At 34.6% G+C, this 22,004-nt stretch overlaps 1 protein-coding gene across 2 annotated transcripts in view; it reads left to right on the plus strand.

The window, feature by feature from the left end:
- Nucleotides 1–22,004, plus strand: part of DYRK1A (dual specificity tyrosine phosphorylation regulated kinase 1A) — a 133,645-nt gene that overhangs the window by 94,321 nt on the left and 17,320 nt on the right. For both annotated transcript variants that reach the window (XM_063089998.1, XM_063090003.1), the window contains 7 exons: nt 2,737–2,933; nt 7,229–7,321; nt 9,453–9,641; nt 13,064–13,211; nt 16,870–17,156; nt 19,572–19,718; nt 21,537–21,677. In XM_063089998.1, coding sequence (XP_062946068.1) covers nt 2,737–2,933; nt 7,229–7,321; nt 9,453–9,641; nt 13,064–13,211; nt 16,870–17,156; nt 19,572–19,718; nt 21,537–21,677 — 1,202 coding nt within the window. The remainder of the gene's footprint in view (nt 1–2,736; nt 2,934–7,228; nt 7,322–9,452; nt 9,642–13,063; nt 13,212–16,869; nt 17,157–19,571; nt 19,719–21,536; nt 21,678–22,004) is intronic.

Raw genomic sequence — 22,004 nt, forward strand, 5'->3', positions numbered from 1 at the left:
AAACTAGAAAGACAAATGATTCCAAGTGTGAGTGAAGGAGTGGAGCCATGGGAATTTTCATAAACTGCTAATGGAAAAATAGATTCATTAAAAAACAAAACAAAACCCCTGGGAAAATAACAGAACAGCATCTCTGGGTATACCAAAAGATGCGTTACAAGAATCTTACTAGTGGTAGTATTCATCATAGCCCTGAACTGGAAAGAATCCGTGTATCTATCAAAAGTAGAATTGATAAATAAATTGTCATATATTCATATAATGGAATATTATAAAGCAATGATACTGAACAAACTACAGCTTATAGGCATAACAGTAAGTGAACAAACTCATTTATGTAAAATTAAAACACATCTGGTTTTGGAGGTCAGGATAGTAGTAACTTGGTGAAAAGGAAGGAGGTATGGATTAGAAAGAGTCATAGAGTGGTGTGAGATTCTGGGCTGCTGGCCTTTAATTTTTTTTCTTATCACATAAGTTCATTTTATGATAGTTGTTTATGCTGTGTACTACTGATTTTTGTACTGTTCTCTGTAATATTGCAGTAAGTTTAAACATAGTATATACCAGTGACATTGATAATAAAGACAGAAGCTAACATTTAGAAAAGTACTTGTTGTGTGTCAGGTTCCACTGTGTGTGCCTGCTTGTGGTATTTCATTTAAATTTCATTATTAGGAATAGAGTTACCATAGTAATATCTCTGTTGCTTCATAGATAGGGAAACTAAGACACAGAGTGGTTCAGTAATTTGCCATTCACAGCTTTAGTCATTTTGCTGTTTGTAAAAGCTCTCTCTATATATTAAAGGCCTCAATTCTTTTTAGATATATTTATATTTCTTCCCAATTTTTTTGTTCTTAACATACAGATTTAAAGGCCCTATTTCCCCTCATTATTTCACATTTAGGTTTCCAATTTTTTATTATTAAAAACAATCCAGGATAAGCATGCTTAGTATCTTTGTGCCACATCATTGATTATTTACTTAGGATAAATTCCTATAAGTTTTTTTAACTTAACAAAGTTGCTCCACATAATTGAATTGGCTGAATGTATTTTTCATCACGAGTGGTGAAATGTTTAGAATAGTTATCTCATTATCATTATAGGTACACTGTCTTTTTATACTTATTTAGCAAATATTTATTAGACATGTAGTATGGGTCAGTTAAGGCCTCGCACTTCAGTGGAGAGAGACAGAAGCTAAAGTCTGAAAGCAGTGCAAAGGGCAGGCAATATTCAAGTTTAAGTAGGGGTGGAAGAGTTGAGATTTGCATTATAGAAAGATTAGACTTTTTACTGAAGAAATATAGAGTTGTAGATAGGCAGAATAAAGGCAGAAAGAGCTATTAGGAATCTATCTTGATTATCTTGAGATATGTGGTAATGGAGATGAAATGAAGAGGTTATATTTGATACAAGAGATGGAATCAGCAAGATTGGGTGGCTGTTGGCATGAGCTGGGCTATGGAGTAAAAGAACTCTAACATGATTCTCAGAGTTTTTATTCTGGTTGATGGGGTAGAAAATGACATTCACTGTGCTAGAAAATAGAAGTGAAACTTATGTTTTGGGGGAGTTGAGTTTTATTCTCTTCAGTTTTCTGAGTCTGTGCAACATTCAAATAGAGATTTTGTGCTCCACAAGAATGGAACCTATCCCCTTCATCCTTTACTCTCTACATTACAGTACATATACTGTACATTACATTAATTGCAGATAACACTAGGCCATTTATTAATTGCTAGAGCTGCTCTAAGTACTTTTACATGTATTAAAGCACTTAGCCTTCACAACAATCTTTTCAGGTAGGTATTATTATCATTATCAGGAAATTAGATGTGCAAGGCTATATAGCTGGGATGAGAGTCTGTGCCCTTCACTGTTGGGCCATACTCTTGTGTGTCTCAAAAATAGTAGACTTCAGAAAAATGATACTGGTGCTGAAGAGTATGGTCTGTTCTTTTTTCTTTTTCTTTTCTTTTTTTTCCTTAAAGAAAAAATTACCTTTTATTAATCAGCTACCAATACTTTTATGGACCAAAGTGTTAATCATGATTTCGTCCCAGCCTACCTATGGGAAAAGTATTGACTGTTCTATCTTTGTGATGAACTTAGCAAGTCTAGGTTCTCTTAATACTGTTTAGGAAGGGTCCAGAGGAATCTAGCACCCTTGGATTGAGAAGTTTAGTTCTCTGTGTGTGTTTGCCTATTTGTGTGCTCAACCTTTGATTACCTGTGTTATTGGAGAGCATCAGTAAGACAGATATTTCACCTGGGTTGGGGGATGCCAGGGATATTGTTTGCATATACCTGGCAGGAGCAAAACAGCGTCTTAGCAGTGTTCCTTTGAGTTGGTTTGTGAGAAATTAATCCATTGGAGAGGCCCCTCTCAAGAATTAAAATATTACTTCTGTAACTTACATTATGGTTCTCAAGTGATGAAAATTTCATATGTGAAAATAAGTATTAGAGGTTATTGCTGTTGCTTTACAAAAAAGAGTTTTTAAAGATTTTCTCAGTACAAATTTATGGATATTCATTTTAATGCCTATTTTATACCATTTAACATATAGCTATTGTGTTGAGTGATACACACTTGTTGGTAGTTATAAAGGTTTTTAATATTATCGAATGTCCTAAAGTCTGTATTTAAAAAACTATTAGATATGTCAAATGATATAAACATTAGGATGCAAATACTTCTTTTAAACCTCACTTGTCTTCTCATAGGAGGAGAGACTTCAGCATGCAAACCTTCATCTGTTCGGCTCGCACCGTCGTTTTCATTCCATGCTGCTGGCCTTCAGATGGCTGGACAGATGCCCCATTCACATCAGTACAGTGACCGTCGCCAGCCAAACATAAGTGACCAACAGGTTTCTGCCTTATCGTATTCTGACCAGATTCAGCAACCTCTAACTAACCAGGTAAGTTCATGAAGTATCATAAACAATTTCTGGAATGGTAGTTTGTTTCTTAAAAATGTTGGAATGTTAAATAGATAAAATGCTTTAATGGTTTTCAGTTTACATGTTACATGGGATTCTAGATTGACAAAACATGATAAGAAGTTTGCATTAAAAAGTTTTTTTTTTTAAACTTTGTATTTCACTTCATTAAAAAACACTTCAGTCTCTCATTCTGGAATAGAGACAGAAAAAGTTATTTCAGACGAATATTAGTTTAAAATAAATTAACTTAAAGAAAAAAACATTTTATGGAAAGGTAGTTAAGTAAAAAAATATGTTATGTGAAATCAAGTCAGATTCCATTACAACAAACTTATAGAACTGATTTTATGCTGTTATAAACTACACATTTATGAAGATAAATATAGAACTCCTTAAAATTAAAAAGAAAAAAATGGATGCAAATTAACATTGCTATTCATTCTAATATTCAGAGTAGAGAGTCAGCAATTTTTGATAAAGTAGATGGTGTAAGGAGAACAATTGCTGAAACCTCTCTCGTGCTCTCCACCCCACCCCACCCCCGCACACACATATATGCATTTTTAAATATCTTCCTGAACTAATTTCACTCACTATGTTGATTTTTGGTTTTGGGAAAATTTTCTTCTTAGCTAGAGTTGTAAGGTAGTTTCTTTCCCCACTGGTATTACATGTGTGATGAGCACTGAAAATGGTTGCTTTTCCATATACTTAGGAATTTAGTTTGCCACTGTTTTAGTTAGGTCTTTTAATATATCAGGTGATGATAAAAAGCTGGGAAATGTTAAAATATTTCTTATACTCAATTATTTGATGGAATTGTGTTTTCTCTAACTTGGTGGTATGTGGTTTTAATGAACAGTTGGCTACAGCTAAATATCATTAATAAGAGGTGTCCTTGTAAGTATTATAATACCATTTTGCCAGTAGTTAAACTGGCATTAGTTAGTAAGATGAATTATTAGTAAGATGAATTATTGCAGGATTTAAGAATTTGATTTAGCAGTGAATTGATTGAGAAGTTTGGTTCCATATTTGAGAATTGAAGCAGTTGATCAGAATGTTCAAGTTTAGAAATTGTTTAACACTGTACCTGAAGAAAACTTTCTGGAAATCCAATGAATAATAATAGCATGATGATCCATTGTGCTTTGAAGGAACAAAGTATGTTAATTTTCCCACTTGTTTAAAAGCAGCCTATCAGGCAGAGTGCTATTTTCAATCTGTTTTATAGCTGAAGGGACTGTCCTCCCGTTTGCGATTTCTTCAGGTGTATGAGCAGTAGAGGTATTTGGGAAAGTTATTTTCTAATTCCAGATTTATATTTATGGCAGCACACAGAATATTTCGAAACAAAATTTGGTTAACTAACATGAAATCACAATGAAAATGAAGGGAGTGTTTTAATTTGTAGAATTTTTTTTGTTTTCATATATTTTGAGCAACTTGTTTGTTGTAGGATGCTGTTTGAAGCACTGAAATATGCTCTAGTCTGAGGCCAATTTTTATGGACAGAATGCTTCTATTTTATATATATAGGTGCCCCTGAAATATTCTGTTGCCACAAGTAGATAAGAAAAGGTACTAAGAATAAGCTAATCAACTTGGCCTTGTAGTTTGACCAGTTGTAGAAAAAGCTAGTGATATTTTGTGGAATGCCAAGCACACAAATTCCTCATTGAGTACAGGAATTTGGTTATGTAACTACAAAGTCAGTTTTATATCTGATTTCATGTATGTACTTGGTTTCTTGGTGATATGGTTTTGAGTGAACATAATTACTCCTGGATGTAGTCACTGATTCTTTTTTCAGATGTTTGAAATACAAGTTGAATTGTAAATAGGCAAGTTAAAAACTTAGACATCCACAGTTTTTTACATAACTAATTTTAATAAATGTATTTGCTTATTTTATGCACACCTTAATTATTTTTTCTAACAAATAACCTAAAATTAACTGAACTAAGAGGGTAGAATAGAAGCCTGTTAAGAGCAAGGGATTAGGTGTAGACTATCTCAGCTCTCATCTTAGTTGTATTCTTTACTGGCTCTAGGACCTTGGTCAAGTTATTTAACATTGGAGTCTTGTGTTTATCATTTATAAAATGGTGACAGGAATAATACTTATTTTCATGAGATTGTTGAGAGGATTACATGAGAGGCTTGTAAAACCATGAATGCTAATTGGGCCAGCCCCGTGGCGAGTGCGGCGCTTGTAGCGCTGAGGCCGCGGGTTTGGATCCTATATTGGGATGGCCGGTGCACTCACTGACTGAGCGTGGTGCAGACCACACCATGCCGAGGGTTGCGATCCCCTTACCGGTCCAAAAAAAAAAAAAATGCTAAAAATACAGTGTTTAGTAAATATTTGCTAATATTACTGTTATTTTATTATTAATTACTGAAATTATTCAGTCAGCTCTACCTATCCACTTTTATTATAGTGGTAATGAAGCATTTCACTGATTCCGATTTTGTGAAACCTCACATTGGGGCTGCACTTCACCAGTTCAAGAAATTACTTGAGTGAAAACAATGTCAGGGACTTAAATAAGAACAGAAAACACATTAAGGGAAACTTCTTTCATTACCTTCATTGCTTATAGCATTCATTCACATAAAAAGAATTGACATGCTTATTACCAGTAGTATCTATTCATTAAATTAAGTCCCCAGGGAATAGTATAAGAATAAATTAAGGTGGAACTTAGCTCTTTCCACTGTTTATATTTTTAAAAATAAAATAACATATTTGAAAAATTAAGTAATTTAAATCTTTTTATTAATTCTGATGATCTTTTCAGACAAATAGTTATAATCACTGAGGATTCCCACCCCTGTCCCTTTAAAACTTATTTGGAACTTTAAGAAAGAGAGGATCTTAAGGTATTATTAACTTAATTCAGTGAATTTATCATCTGGATAACAACATTTTAGAGTTTGAGTACACATGCAAAGGAAACTAATGTTAATGTTGGTTTATGAGAAAGTGCAGCTAGGTAAATGCTGTAATACTTAATATTGAAAAATATCCATTTTTTCAGACCACAGTGATGGTGATTATTTCCTGTTCTGCCCACTGTTACAACTCTCCTTTTTGTTAATGTGGGTTAGGTTAACAGTTATACCAAGACTCCAGACATTTCTATGAGGCCTTGGTATGATGTTTACTGCTGCTCTGACCTTCACATTGACTTAAGTGTCCTTTGAGAGTGGCTGCGTCAGGGTCTTCTGACTCAGTTGATTTCACTGGTATATATGTCTGTAAGAGTAGGATGGGCTAGTGGTAATGACTGTAGGTACTTTGATGTAATTAATTGGTATTGAGGATCTGCAAGAAGCCCCTTTGGGACCCTGTTTACTGAGGCCTGACACTGGTGGAAGGGTAGAACTTGAAAAACAATCCAGGATCATTATTGTGCTAATTGCAGCACTCACAGGTATGTGCATAGAGGGGGTTCATGCTCCTGCTCTATCCTCTGTCGTTACTGCAATGGAAATGGTCTAGCGGGAAACTCAAAGTTGAACCCTTCACTGCCTCCCTATTGGATGATGAAGAGACCATGGTTTAGGGTTAGGGTATGAGGGAAAGGGAATGTTAGGGTAAGGTTGAGGATGTTACTGTGGGTGGCATGTTTTACTTCATTTTGTTAAAGAAATGAGTGCAGATTTTAGCCTTGCTTATAAGACACATACTTGTCAGAGGGCAGGTCCTGGTGGTGTTAGGAGCTGAACTTCTTCAGCACCCAGCAGTTGGAAGGAATGGGGTTCTGCTGCCAGCTTGCTTTTTGGTGCCAACTGGGTCTTAAAATTCTTTCTTAGGAAGCTGAAAGTTGCTTCCGATGGCTGGGTTTGTCTGTGTTTGCTTGTTGTGAACGAGGTCAGGTTTTAGGGATAATTCAAAAGAAAATCTACTTTGGGCTATGGTAATACTTCTGGGTATGGTAGGGAAGTCCTCTTGGGCAACATTATATGTGTCTCCTGGATCGGGGGTGTGTCTTTTACACTGTTTAAATTTGGGGAACAGGACCAAAGCCTTGGGCAGCTGGGCATATTATCTTCTAATTTAATTAATTTATTTCAGTGGTTGTCTTCATCCAGATGAAAGAGATAGCTTGGTGAAAGAATGTATAATCTTATAATGTAGATGTCTTTAAAAAAAAATAGATATATGCAGGTTACAGAAGAGGGAACTTACACCAGTTCAGTATAATTAAAGTGCTAGTCTTTTCTGTGTATTTAAGGTAATGCCTTATATTGTCATGTTACAGAGGCGGATGCCCCAAACCTTCCGTGATCCAGCAACTGCTCCCCTGAGAAAACTTTCTGTTGACTTGATCAAAACATATAAGCATATTAATGAGGTAAGACTATTGACTTGTTATAGTAGCATCTGTCTTATGGATAGATAAGGGGAAAAAAGTTATTTTGTGGCCTGTTTAAACATCCTAAACTTTTTATTCCTAATGGCTGTAATATTGATGATTATTATGAAGATCTAAGTTAATGACTTATAGATAATATGATTACAGCTATGTAAAAGAAAAGGCATATTGACAAGGACTGCAAAAAGATAGAAATAAATATAATTGTGTCTAACTTCCTCTTTTTTTTCAAAGTTGTATTTAATTTGCTGAGTTATCTTTTTTATAATAACTGCTCTAAAACAACAAAGGGGCGGGAATAATGACTGTAAAAGTATGTATGAGTATGTTAGAATTTTGCTTATATTTTTATGTGTCTGTTTCTACTTTTGCCATGGGTATCAGGAGGTTCTGAGATGTATTTAATACCCATCTACAGATATTTGGCCTAGTTTATTCGATCTGTCTGTATTTCCTGTGATCTTACTGTCTTTTAAGTTTTCATGTATGTTTCTCTGTCTATATCTTTCCATGGTAAGATACTGAAAGCTTTTTTGGTAAAAGTAAATAGAATTAAAAACATCCACAGCACTTCGAATTACTTGTCTTATAACTTGGCTCTTTGCCACCACAAATGATATTTCTGGTGTATTGGATCTTTGGCTTTATTGCCATTTGGTTCTGGCATTAACTTCATAATTAATTATTAAATGAGCTTTTCTGGAGAAGAGTGGAAGAGCCGGTGCTTTCTTTCCTTTTCCAATGGGGGCCCTGCATCATTTCACATTAAAAGCTTATCCTCTGCCAGCTTTAGAGCCACTGAACTAAAAAGATCTTCTTGGGTATGTGTAAATTTTATAGAAGTTTGATGCTGTTTAATGCCAGTATTACTATATTACTGTGGCCATGTGGCAAGATAAAATTAGAATGAATTCAATGAGGAATATGAGGAACTTTTCTGAGTTAGATTTTGTACACATTTATGAATTATAAAAGATGTAACAAACTAGCTTGTGATTATCTGAAAATATCTGATAAATTGTTGCTAACAATATCAATTCATTAATATTTGATAAATTGTTAGAAAAGCTACAGTTAAACTGTAGTTAATAATTGCTTTGTTAGAGCTCGTTTTTCAGTGTCTTCCTACCTTTAAACTAGACTTTTTCTGGTGTTAATTCTGTGCAATGTAATTTATAATTTCCTCAAAGTTAGTTACCAATTTCTTGGACTTTTGTTTAGTTTACCTATTATTTTTTTACTAGTCTTAGAAACTATATTATAAGAAAAACAGTTATAAGAAAATAACTCAGTATCTGATTAACCACAAAGCTTAAGGCCTTTAGTGGGGGTGGGATGTGCATGGCTGTTTTTATTAATGGTTATATTATTATATGCTTAAAAACTGGGCATGTCTCAGAGGGCCTTTTTATGTTAGTAAAACATCAGGTCATCTACACTTAAACTTTCATTTTTACAGTCTTTGGCCATAAGATCAAATATAAAGTTGGAAGGGGGTATGAAGGAACTTGAACTTGAGGGGGATGGAAATGTTATTTATTTTGCTTCACATTTGTTTATTACATCAGCATATACATTTGTCAAAATTACTCATTGTATATCAATTATACCTTAATGTAACAAATGTAAATTGGGCCCTTTTACCCTTCTTGAGTGGGATACTTTGGACTAGTCACTTAACATCTTCTATTTATACAATGTATAAACAGTAAGTGAATTTCACCGTAGGCATTTTTTGATTGGTTATATCAGTGTTATTTTCTTTTTTTTTGACCGGTATGGGGATCACAACCCTTGGCACGGTGCACGGTTGTCCGCACCACGCTCAGCCAGTGAGCGCACTGGTCATCCCTATATAGGATCCGAACCTGCGGCCTTGGCGCTACCAGCACTGCACTCTCCCAAGTGACCCACTGGGCCGGCCTTAGCCGTGTTATTTTCTAACGCAAATATCAACTTTAGAAAATTCTTAATTTTTTTATAGTTGTTAAAAAGAATAAAAATTCAATTTCCTACTGATAAAAATGTCTTGTATACACTGTAGATATATGTCCTCCTCCTCAAATCATATTTTAAATTACACAGTTATCACTATACCATCTCATTTCAGGTTTACTATGCAAAAAAGAAGCGAAGACACCAACAGGGCCAGGGAGACGATTCTAGTCATAAGAAGGAACGGAAGGTTTACAATGATGGTTATGATGATGATAACTATGATTATATTGTAAAAAACGGAGAAAAGTGGATGGATCGTTACGAAATTGACTCCTTAATAGGCAAAGGTTCTTTTGGACAGGTAATTTAATAGAAAATGCTGAATTTCATTAATTAGATAGAACTTAGTAAATCATGGTTGTTATATCCTTTTCTTGGTATAGTACACTTTTAATATTTGTAAATAGATTTAAAGAATGGATACATATTTGGATTATCATAATTCTCCAAAGATAGTAACTGTATCAGGTATAAAAACTTCATTAGCCTTTAAAAAAATTTTTTAACTTTGTGTAACTACCAAGTACTTATTTTTAAATGACTAACTGGTTAATTTTAATCACTATTAGGTAGCATTACGTCTTTCATAGGGGCTTTGTATGATCTATGGATGATTCTTCAGTATGTGTGCTAGGGATATTTACCTTCTTGTCTGATAGATCTCTTCAGAGAGAAAAAGAATGACCATTTTCAGGTGGAACAGCAAGTGCCCTCTCACTTTTCTGGAGGTTTGGAAAGCCTGGGGCTTTGTCCTTGTTTTTTCTCACACCCCATCTGACTATATCCGGCCTCTTAGTGGGTGGTCTTCAGAATTTATTCTTCCAGTCCTCAGAGCACTAGCATTACTAATTGTGATTTGGGGTAATTCTGATGTAATGGATCACCCAGGCAGCTTCTACCAGGAAGGGACTCCAATGGGCATGATTTTTTCTCTTCATTTTTACCCACAATTCTCCTTTCCGAACCTGCCCACCCAGTCCCATTATAAAGCACAAAACCCTAAAAACATTAGTCTTTTGGATTAGTCACACCTAGACCAAGAGCTCTCAGCCCTTCTTTCATGTACTTCTAAGAAACTTTTTCCTCTGGCTGTGGTTTTCCCAATTGTTCCCACTTGGCAAGTCCTCCTGTCTTGAGTCACAGAGCTCCTTTTTGTTTACTCTTAATCTCAGTCTCCTCTGCCTTGCAACCCTTGTGTAGTGAGTCAGGTATTGACCTGCAATCCAAATACTTCTTTTGGCTTTTCAGTGATGAGGATGGAATGGGGGTTAAAATGACTTTTCCTGAATTACCTTTAAAAAAAAAAAAAAAAAAAAAACTGATCTAACCTGCACACACACACTTCTCTGTTCCTGCCCTGAGAGAAAGCAAAAGATATGCCCCTTTTCATCCTGGGAGGAAAAATTCATCATGTGTCAAATCTAATTATGCTTAGCACAAACAGAACACAGTAGGACATTAGTAACCACAAGTCTAAACCCAGAAAAATCTAAGCCATTAAACGTGAGCAAATATGAGCAAGTGTTTTAGTGTTTTAGAAGAACTCTAACTCCAATGTGGCTCTCCTAGGCCCTGATGTCACATGTATGATATGTCTGCTCCTTCCCATGATTTGAAGGAATTTTAATTGTCCATAATCAGGCACCTTTTTCTTGATTTATTACCTCTTTTTCTTCTGAATCAGGGGTTTCTCAGTGCTTTGGGAGTTGCTCATTTTGAAAGTATTCCTGTTTCATCAGAAGCAGCTTTTGTTTCTCTATCAGAGCCTCTTAAGGACAGGCATTTCTGAAGCCAGGCTCTCAACCAAGGCTGTGAACACCTTAGATCTAGGGATTACTATCTCCATCTTGAAAATTGTACTAACATTTGGGCAGTTCTCAACAGGACGTTTTTCTAACTTTTGTGACATCCACCATGAAAATTGTGGCCATTATAGCCTACTCTCTAAACTTAGTTGGCCCTACCCAGTCTTTGTGCTTATCATTATGTCCTCTTCTTCCCCTTCACCTTAATTGCTCATGCTCTAATTTCTCAGAGCGGTGAGCCTAGTAAACCTGTGACATCGAACTCCTTCTCACCAGGTCACACTGGTGCTTTTCTCCTGGGCTGAGGTGTTGTGCATTGTCTACATTCAGATTCAGGACCTATCACTAACCAGAATATGTCTTCTATATTGACTTGGTCAGACTTTCTCTAAATTCTCTGTCATGTCCTTGTCAAATAAAAAGCTTCTCCATATCTTTAGCCAATAGTCATCAATCCCGATTTACACTGAAATTTCCTGAGGAGGTGTTTAAAAAAAAAAAAGACGTGGATATTTAAGGGGGGGGGGGGACTGATGCCTGGGCTCCAAGCCAATTAAACCAGTATCTCTGTAGCAGGATTCTGGACATTGATATTTTTAAAAAACTCCGTATTGAATTTATAATTCAAGATCAAAAACCATTGCTTTAGCAAGTCAGTAAATACTTGGGCCCTTGTGAGTGGCCTTTGTCCAGGAGACCAGTGGGATCTGGGCACTGGACTACAACTCAACTCTTGGTACTGTCAGTATATTTCTTGAAACAGAAGAAAATCAAAACCATTTGGTCACATGTTTACATGGGTAGCCTCTGATATAAAAGGCAACAAATAGATAGTATCTGTTAAAATTGGGTGAAAACAGAGATACTGCATTTTTTTATTTCAATTGAACCATTTCATTTTCATTTTAGTTGAACCATTTCTAATCTGTCATTTTAGCATTGACTGGTGTAGATTTTGGAACATACATTTCATCCTCTTCCTCTAATCCAGTGGTTCTCAGCCTACACATTAGAATCATTTGGAGTTCTACCCCATACTCAGAGTTTTTGAATATGCTAGAAAATGTATCTAAAACTACTAGCTATGCATACAATATATAATAAGTGTAATTTACATTTAACCAATTATAATGTTTCTCTCGTTAATAGATATATAGTTTTTAAAAAAGTCTATGTATCAATTTCCTAATTTTTATGTAAATCTCTTTTTTTAATGAGTAAAATTTAAAATGAGAAGTGTGCCTTCTGATTTACTCATGAACACTCTACTTTTTTTAGTAATTGATTCTCATTTTAAAACTTAGAATCCGCTAATTATGGTATTTAAGTTACAGTGTGAAGCTTCCCTGGTAATTTGTATTTGACGTGTGTGTGTGTGTGTGTGTGTGTGTGTGTGTGTGTGTAACTGATTCTTCTTTTTTATACGTGTTTTTATGTATGAAAATCGGATTTAAAGTTAGAAGGTTATCTGCTTTCTGAAATGAATTAGAACCTTTTAAGTATTTCATATGTATTCTTAGGATTTAAAGTAGGTTTTTCTCAGTAAAATGAGAAAGTTAGTTGAATGAATTGTCTTATAGTGTTATTTAGTAAGAAAGATAAAAAAACCAAAGCACTTGTCAGTATTCATAATGGATTTCTGAAGGAGGAAGACAGTTTAATTTTGTTAAGGAAGTTATCTATTTTGTGGATATTTAGAAATATTGTAAGGATGCAATTAGAAATTCAATTCAAAAAGTTGAGTTAAAGTTGCTGTGTAGTAACTGAATGATATATTGAGTAGAGATGGGGTGTATTCTACTTAGGAAGGTGAGAAAAATGAGAATTAGAAAAATACACATTTAAGATAAATTGTGAACTGTTGTGAAATTGTTGCCATTAATGAAATAGAGACTTATTCATCTTTTTTCTCTTTTAGGTTGTAAAGGCATATGATCGTGTGGAGCAAGAATGGGTTGCCATTAAAATAATAAAGAACAAGAAGGCTTTTCTGAATCAGGCCCAGATAGAAGTGCGACTTCTTGAGCTCATGAACAAACATGACACTGAAATGAAATACTACATAGGTAAACAAACAGGCAAACAGTGCAATGTGCCCCAGCCCAGACTACAAACTTGAGTTAATGATTATTTTTGTATCAAAATATCTTGATTTTTTTTTTTTTCTTAAAAGTAATTTAAAAATTGTTTATTTCTGTCTTAGGGCATAGATCTATATAAATTCTTGATATGGCAGTAATATTCTAAGTCTTTGGGAATGTGCATTCCAGGTGGTATACAGTGTAGAAACAAATCAGAAGAGTGTCTTTTTTTTTTTTTTTTTTTTTTTTTGCAATTTACATTGTCATTTGTTTGCTTTAATGATGGATGTTTATCAAGAGGGTCGCCTTTCTGGGAACTTTAACCGTCTGTAATCTAGCTCAGAAACTAGCTGTAAGCAAATACATTGTTAAAGGTCGTAAGACCATATTTGGAGTGTCTGAATCAAGGTCTCAGGCTCTTCTCCAGGCTGTTTGTCAGTTTGGCAGCATTAGAGGCTGTTATGTGTTAGACTTAACTACAGCAGAAAAGAGAGATTAGTCACTACTTATTGAATTCCTACCATATTTCTTGTGCTTTTTGTCTGTAATTTGTAATAATCATAGCTGTCCTATGAGGAAGGTGGTAGAATCCTTAATTAAAGATGGTTTGTACAAGGAGTAACATAGCCAAAGTCGCAGAGCTCTGGAGCTAGGATCTGAACCTACTTCTGCCTAATTCCAAAGCCTGTATTTGTTTCATTGTTACAGTCTTCCTTCTGAAAACAAAACCAGGAGACAGGAGAATTAGGAAAATACTGAAGTCTAGGACTATTGATATATGGACAAAACATCTAATTATACATTCTTGCATGCTATTTTTAATCAAATCTGAGATATCAGTGATTGTAAGACACCATTATTTTATGTACCACCAAGAAGAAAATTTCTACAAAGTATACATTTAAGATGCCATCAATTTTAAGATACAAACCTTAGGATCAATGAATTATGGAAGTTCCTGTAGACACAGAATATATAGTAATGTAGAACATTTCGTGTTCAGAAGTGCTGGCCTTATCTGATAAATGTAAGGTTAAACTGTAATTAACAGAGTCCTTTTAAGAAAACAGAGGAGTGTCTTATGGTTCTTTAGGCCCCCCCGCCCCATGGTAGAAACAAATAATGGATGTTTAACACTGTAAACTGTAGATAATTCAGATTAGATTTTGCTTATGATATACTCCTCATTCCCCGTTGTTACAGTAAAAGTGAGCTTATACTATTCATGTTTCTTCTCTGTAGGTACCTGATAAAATTCATAATAACGTTTGTATCTTAAAAATAACATTGGTATCTTAAAACCTTTTCTCATCACATTCACTGAAACTTTGCTGTTCAGTGTTAGCTGTAACTTAGTATAACATGAGCCCACTTCCATTCAAGGGGTTTAGAAGCACAAGAGGGACATGCCGAGGATGCGTAACTTAACAAAATGATCTTTGGACATGTCTTGCCCCTTCTTCCTCCTTACTCTTGTATGTTATATTTTGAGTGTTTGCTTAAATAGCAGAGAAAATGTTCATTTCATTACTGTAACATTTTAATTTTGTCTTATTGAAAAAAATATGGCTGACATATAGCAAGTACTCAAAAAGTATTAGCTACTCGATTCTATATAGTAATGGCTATCATTTTTGTTTTGGATAAACTGACTTTAGTGATCACTTTATTCATTATAGATATTCTTTTGCACAAGTTTTTCTTTTTTTTAAATTCTTATTTAAGAAGATGGTGACTGTGTTGTATCTTAAACTGAGATTCTATTTTGGAAAAAAAACAGAAAAAGGACTTGAACCGACATAGCCATGTCATTCAACTTGGTACCTTAAATTTAAGGTGTTTGAAAGTCATTGCTTTTTAATGATGTAGACATTTATTTTAATTTTAAAGTGATAATGAGTACAATTTATTCTGAGTTTTATCATCTTAAGTGTTTGAACTTCAAAAAAATCTACTTTATCATATAGCATGATTTCTTATCTGAATTATTTGGTACCTGCCATGGTCTAGTTAAACGAAAATTCAGTTTAGGTCTAGAACAAAGTCCTGCCACCCCTCCTTTCTCCCGAAAATCCAGTTTAAAAGACTGGACAAATAAGTTTGTATTTGAGTTTTCTTTGACATTGTCTTTAGTGCTCAGCACATTGTATATACTCAGTAAATGAATAATGAATCGTGAGGTCAAGTGGAACTGAGTGGATTGATGTTTCATTGGAAGAACATTCTAATCACAGAGCTTCTTAAAGGGATTCTCATAGTCGCACTGGAATTCTGACAATAGTTACCTTTGCTTTCCTTTTGTGGCTATTGCTTAACAAGGAAATTAAAACTCATGTACGGACAATGTCTGTGAGGTGTCATGGAGCTGTGTTTTTAGTTTTGAATATGTGAAACGAAGTGATTAAGAGGTGATATTATACGTTCTTATGTAACCTTTAAGGATTCTTTTTATTATTTGCAGTGTCAAGTAGAGCTGTAGACTCTTATATAGCCATGTAGTATTTTTATTACTTACCCTAAGATCCACCTGTATCATAAGTGATCTAAAATCAGTATTGAGGTTCAACTGCTTTAAGGCAGGCAGCCCAGGACTACTACCAGGAAAGCACAATGTATCCACAGTTTTCAGTGACCAAATATATTGAATACTATCATAGTTATTCCAGATAGATCTGTAGAGAATCCTCTGTTTTTGTGGTACTGAAAGGCCAAAATGAATGTAACCTTGATTGATAGTTGTTTTATGTCATTCCAGTTGAGTTACGAGTGCTCAGTTTGGTATTTGTAGGAATGTTGATAATGAAGGGCAGCACTTTACTGTATTGAACAACCTCATCTGATGTGAACAGTGTTAGTACTTAAAACACGATCTTTGAAACAATTAAGCCTCTTTAGAGGGTCAACAGTGATAGCAAGTCAATTATTCTATTACTGCTTTTCCATCTACTAATCATTTCTCTTGTAGTTGAGCTTTATTTTGAAGTTTTCCTGAACCTTTAGTATTGTACAAGATTTCACATATACCAATTTAATGAACTCCAATACCATATAAAGCATGATTTTTAAACATTTGCTGTATTTGAAAAAAAACTGTATCTTACTTTGACAGTTGCTACAGAAAATTGCTAGTGAAATCTAAGGTTCAGCAACATAGAGTATGTATTTATATATCAAAGCCCAGAGAGAGAGGGCTGCCAAGTACAGCATTGTCACAAATCAGAGATCACAGTAGGTAGAGCAAAGACATATGAAGTTGTGAGGTAGGGCTCTTAGGAAGTAAAAAGAGCTTTATTTCTAATAAATGAAGATAAAGTTGCTAAAGTGTCTTCAGTACTGTTTGTAAGTCTGCTACTCGTGTTTGCAGACCTGACTTACTTTTTTTTTTTAAACAAGGCATTTTATTGGTACTTCTTACCTTACATCACTTACAAGACACTACACCTATTTAATTCATCAGAAGAGCAATTTAGGTATTCTTAATTGATTAAAACATGGGCTGTTACCATAGAATGCTGATCTCCAATCTTGGTTTTCACTATGCATTTGACATCCTAATGTTATAGAATGTTTGAGAGTGCATGTATATGTTACTCTCATTTTATTGGTATGTATAATTTAAAATGAAACTCTTTTTCTCTTTCAGTGCATTTGAAACGCCACTTTATGTTTCGAAACCATCTCTGTTTAGTTTTTGAAATGCTGTCCTACAACCTCTATGACTTATTGAGGAACACCAATTTCCGAGGGGTCTCTTTGAACCTAACACGGAAGTTTGCACAACAGATGTGCACTGCACTGCTTTTTCTGGCGACTCCAGAACTTAGTATCATTCACTGTGACCTAAAACCTGAGAATATCCTTCTTTGTAACCCCAAACGCAGTGCAATCAAGATTGTTGACTTTGGCAGTTCTTGTCAGTTGGGGCAAAGGGTAAGTATTATTTCAGAACTTGTGAATTAAAATAGAATTAGGTAGAACAGTGCAGGTAGATATTTGAAATGTTGTTAATAATGTGTATACAGTTTAGAGGCGATTATAGGATGGATATTTATCTTTAAAATGTAGCCCTTGAGTCACCTTGTGTTGATAGTCTGTTTTTGGGAAATACCTTTTAAAAATGCAGATAGCAATACTTTTAGAAGATACTGATTTTTCAACATTGATATATTTAAAATTATATGTATGATAAAAAAAATTAAATATTGGGTGATTTGTAACTATATTTCCCAAATAGAGATTTTAGTGTAAATTTGGGGGAATTCCAGTACTAGAACATTGAATTGTTGCTGTAAAATATTTCTCTAAAGACAGATCTAGGTAAATGTTTTTCCATAAAAACTGATGGGTAAAAAAAGAAAATGCAGGTAATTTTGCATTAGTCATAGTACCATAGTACAGACAGTACAAAATTGATAGACACACTTGTTTTGAAAAATAAGTTTGTCTTATGTCCCTCACCCCCAACTAATAGATTAAGCTGATTTAGGAAAGTGAATTTTTCTTACCATTCTTTCTAGCATTATGAAAACTACTTTAATAGCATGTTTTGCATATAAAATTAAAGTTATAGGTTGTTTTCCTCTTGAAAGGATCACCATGTGATAATACTTTACTTATTTTTAACACTGTTCTACTTACTTGAATGTATTGAAACTATTTCTTTAAAAAAAAAAACCAAAAACTAACATTGAGAAGTTACTATTTCATACTGGCTTTTCCATTTCTTGTTTTTCCAAATCAGTGAAATTTCCTGTCCTCTCCAACCAGGTTTTAAATACAGCAGGCTAATTTATCACAAAGGTTTTATAACCAGTTAACAAGATTGTGTCTTTTTGTTATTTTCTGCAAATTATCTTACGGTGGCTGATGCGATAGAGTGTTGAAAATAATTTTTAAAAATTGGAGTAGGAAGCAAAGTTTGCAGTTTCAGATGCCTCCAGAAGATCAAGAGATGCTCATAGTTAATATGGGATAAAGAATATTATGAGTGGAAAATATATGCTCATCTTGAGAGTAATTTGAACAGATTCTAGACTTGGGAAATCTTTCCCCTATTTTAACCAAATTATGTGTTGTGTCCTAATATCAAACACTGTTACCTCTGTCCAGCCAAATTGAGACAACTATCCTCTTAGCTCAGTAAGTTTTTAACTATTTGAGTGCATTAGAATCACATGGGAAGTTATTTCCAAAATATACACATAGTGGCCCTGCCCCTAGATCTATTGGATCAGAATCAGGAGGTGGTAGGGCAGGTGTGTTTTGGGAAAAAGTTCCACTGGGGCTTCTGGTGCATAGCCTTGTAGATGACATAGCTACTGCTTTAACCAAACTGGTTAGGTAGGTGACAAACTTCCTTGCAGAAGCTGTGAAATAAGACAGTCTCAGTAGTAGGTAGCCTTTTGGGCCTAGGGGGTTAACGATGATATTGGCTTATTAAAAACTTGGAAATGTAGTACATCCTCTTGGTTCTTTTGAATTAGACTTTCTTCTCATAGTGCCTTAAAGTTGGGTTGACCTGCCTATGGAAGCATGAAATTGTTCTTGAAGACTTATAGTTTTCAGTGGGAACCACAGGAGTTTTCATGTCTCTATGATTTGGGCATTAAGTTAGGAAGTATAGTTAGGATTTTGTTTCTTTCTCTCTTTTAATAAATGTTTCTTTAATGATATTTCTATATACCAGTTTACAATAGCTAAGGGAAATGAATTGGTCTCTGAAGACATTCTCAGATTACTTTATTGTGAATAGTCCATTTCAAGATTTTCTTAAGTCTAGGTTCGAAGTGGAGGTGAGCAGGGTAGAGAAGTGGTTAGTCAGAAATGACTCAGTTGAATCTTAACATAGCATCCTTTCTAGCATTTATGTGTGAGACAAATGTCTGAATTTTAAATTACATTGTACTGAGGTTATTTGATTCTTAATGTAGAAATATGTTCTTTAGATTAATTTAAATACTGTTTAGCTGTTAACCAAATGTAAACCAAGTGCCAGCCATAGCAGGAAGGAATAATAATAGGAAACTAACTTATTCTCAATAATATTTTTTTCTAATAAGGCATAATTATTTAAGATATATATTGATTACCAGTTAGAATTGGACTGAATGAAAGGGCATGAATTTTTACATATTTTGCCTTTCATAGCCAGATTAACCAATCCCTTGAAATGTTTATTTCTTCAATCTCAATATTTAAAGTCAAAATCAGTAAATGGAATCCTAATTCAAGAATTAGCCAATTCTTTTTTTCTGTTAATATCAGATCAATGTCCTTTATCCATTGTTGACCACAATTATAAACAAAACTTATATTGAGTTAATACTGTTTTGAAATATATTTCAGATATACCAGTATATTCAGAGTCGCTTTTATCGGTCTCCAGAGGTGCTACTGGGAATGCCTTATGACCTTGCTATTGACATGTGGTCCCTCGGGTGTATTTTGGTTGAAATGCACACTGGAGAACCTCTGTTCAGTGGTGCCAATGAGGTATGGTGATTTATTGCTTTAAAAGTTGTTTCCATTTTTATAATTTTTTTTTGCTTTTCTTCTATGATAGTGTAATCTGACAGTTGTTTTTAGGGAAGGATGTCAGCTTACCAGCTTAATTATCCAAATGTGAGGTCTTTTGAATCTGTTTTATGTTATCTGTTTTTTCATGGTTGTCTGTTGTCACAATGATGAGTTTAGAATTATGAGATGGGAAATAAGATGTATTCATCTGCTAATGAAGGAGAGAACAATGAATTAGATTAGAAAGAGTTAAGTATTTGGTATAAATTTTAGAAGTTTTTTAAGTACAAGAGCAGAGAGCTTAAAGATGATAATAAGGAATGAGGCCCCCCCTGAGAAATGGTGTAAATTTTGAGACTATGATTTGAAATTAAAGTAGTAGAGACCAGTAGGTTGATAGATGCTCAATCTGAGTAATTTAGGGTTATCTAGGATTATAGAATTTCAGTGCTACAAAGACTGAGCGGTTTTGTAGTTTTCTGTGTTCTTAGGATAGTTTTGGAGGTAAGAGGCGCTGACTGGGGGAGGGCACTGGAGAGGCCAACCTCCACTGCAGTCAGAGGAATTGAGCTTTCATTGTTTTAAAACTATTCACTTATGGGGTTTTGTTTGTTTTTTAAAGAGAAGTTGACCATCCTGGATCTTAATCAGTCTACTCATTTATAAATGAGAAAAGAAAGACCAAAGACATTTAATGACTTGTACTGCATTATACAACTGTCAGTAGGTAGTGTCAGAAACGTGTCCCTTCCATCCTTCAATTCATTTTAACTTCAGCTAATGAGCTACTCTTTGGCAGCAACTGCCATAGTGTTTGTTTTTCTTTTAATATAAATAATATTAATCTGAAAATAGTGTCTTTTTTGGACTTAAACAATATTAGGATCGCCTGAAATGTTCATCAGCTTCCCATCTCACTCATTGTAAAAGCCAAAGTCCTTTGAGTAGCTCACAAATTCCTATCCCCGCTGATGCCAGTCATCTTTCCAACACCTTGGCTCCTCTTCTCCCTTCACTTTCCAGTCTAGCACACAACCTTCCCAACCTGCTTTGAAAACTCTGGCCACAGATCCACACTGGCCCTTTGTATTTATTCTTTCCTGTGCCTGAAAGGATCTTTTCTGAGATAGCACTTGGCTCCCTCCCTCACTGCTCTGATTTACCTTCTTAGTGAAACCTTGTGTAACACCAGTTAAAGTTGCAGTACTCCTTCTCCACATCCCCTTTCAGTTTTCTCTATAGTTCTCAGTCATTGTCTGCAATAATGTATTTAATTATTTGTTTATAATTGGTCTCTCCCACTATAATATAAATTTCTTTTTGGCAGGGAATTTTTGTTTTGTTTGCTTCTATGTTCTACTACTGAGCATGGTTTCTAGCATATAATAGACAATTCGTATTTGAGTGAATGAATCTGCACTCTTAAAAAACTACTTTATCAGGCTCACATTTTAAGCCCGAGGGATTTTTATTGATGCTTATTTAAAACTTGCCCCAAACTGAAACTTTAAAACTTCCTCTCATTTTTTCTTACTATTCTCCATTATATCCATGGCCACCTGACATACTATATATAGATTTACGTACGTGTTTATTTGTTGTCTGCCTTTTCTTCTGTGGAATGTTCAGCCCCAGGAGGGCAGGGTTCATAACTGTGTGGTCAATGCCTGGAGAAGTGCCTGACACATAGGAGATGTGCTGTCTATTAATGAATGAATGAATGAATTGATGAGCAGAAGTTAGGATGTATAGTAGAAATTACAGGTTTTATTTTTGTTTCTGTTTTTAACACAGGTAGATCAGATGAATAAAATTGTGGAAGTTCTGGGTATTCCACCTGCTCATATTCTTGACCAAGCACCAAAAGCAAGAAAGTTCTTTGAGAAGTTGCCAGATGGCACTTGGAACTTAAAGAAGACCAAAGATGGAAAACGGGTAAAATAAGAATCTCCCCACCTTTTTTTATTGAGCCTTTATTTTTTCACCAGAGGTGTCTTTTTATAGTTCATTTTGTATTTACTTGAAATTAGTGTTGCAGTTAACAATTCCATTGATAATTTGGTAGATATGTTGTTCAAATATTGGATATAGCTTGACCTGGATGATCTGTATGGACCGGTGTTTTTGCTTAATGGTCAGAGTTCTCTTTAAGGCTTTATTTGTAAAACAATGTAACTGTAGTTTTGAGACAGCTGATTAAATCACTGCTTTGGTTTGACAGTAGAATCAGACCTTAGTTTCTCACAGCTTGGGCATATAGTA

This window comes from Cynocephalus volans, chromosome 1, assembly GCF_027409185.1.
Source record: "Cynocephalus volans isolate mCynVol1 chromosome 1, mCynVol1.pri, whole genome shotgun sequence".
Taxonomy (NCBI): Eukaryota; Metazoa; Chordata; class Mammalia; order Dermoptera; family Cynocephalidae; genus Cynocephalus; species Cynocephalus volans.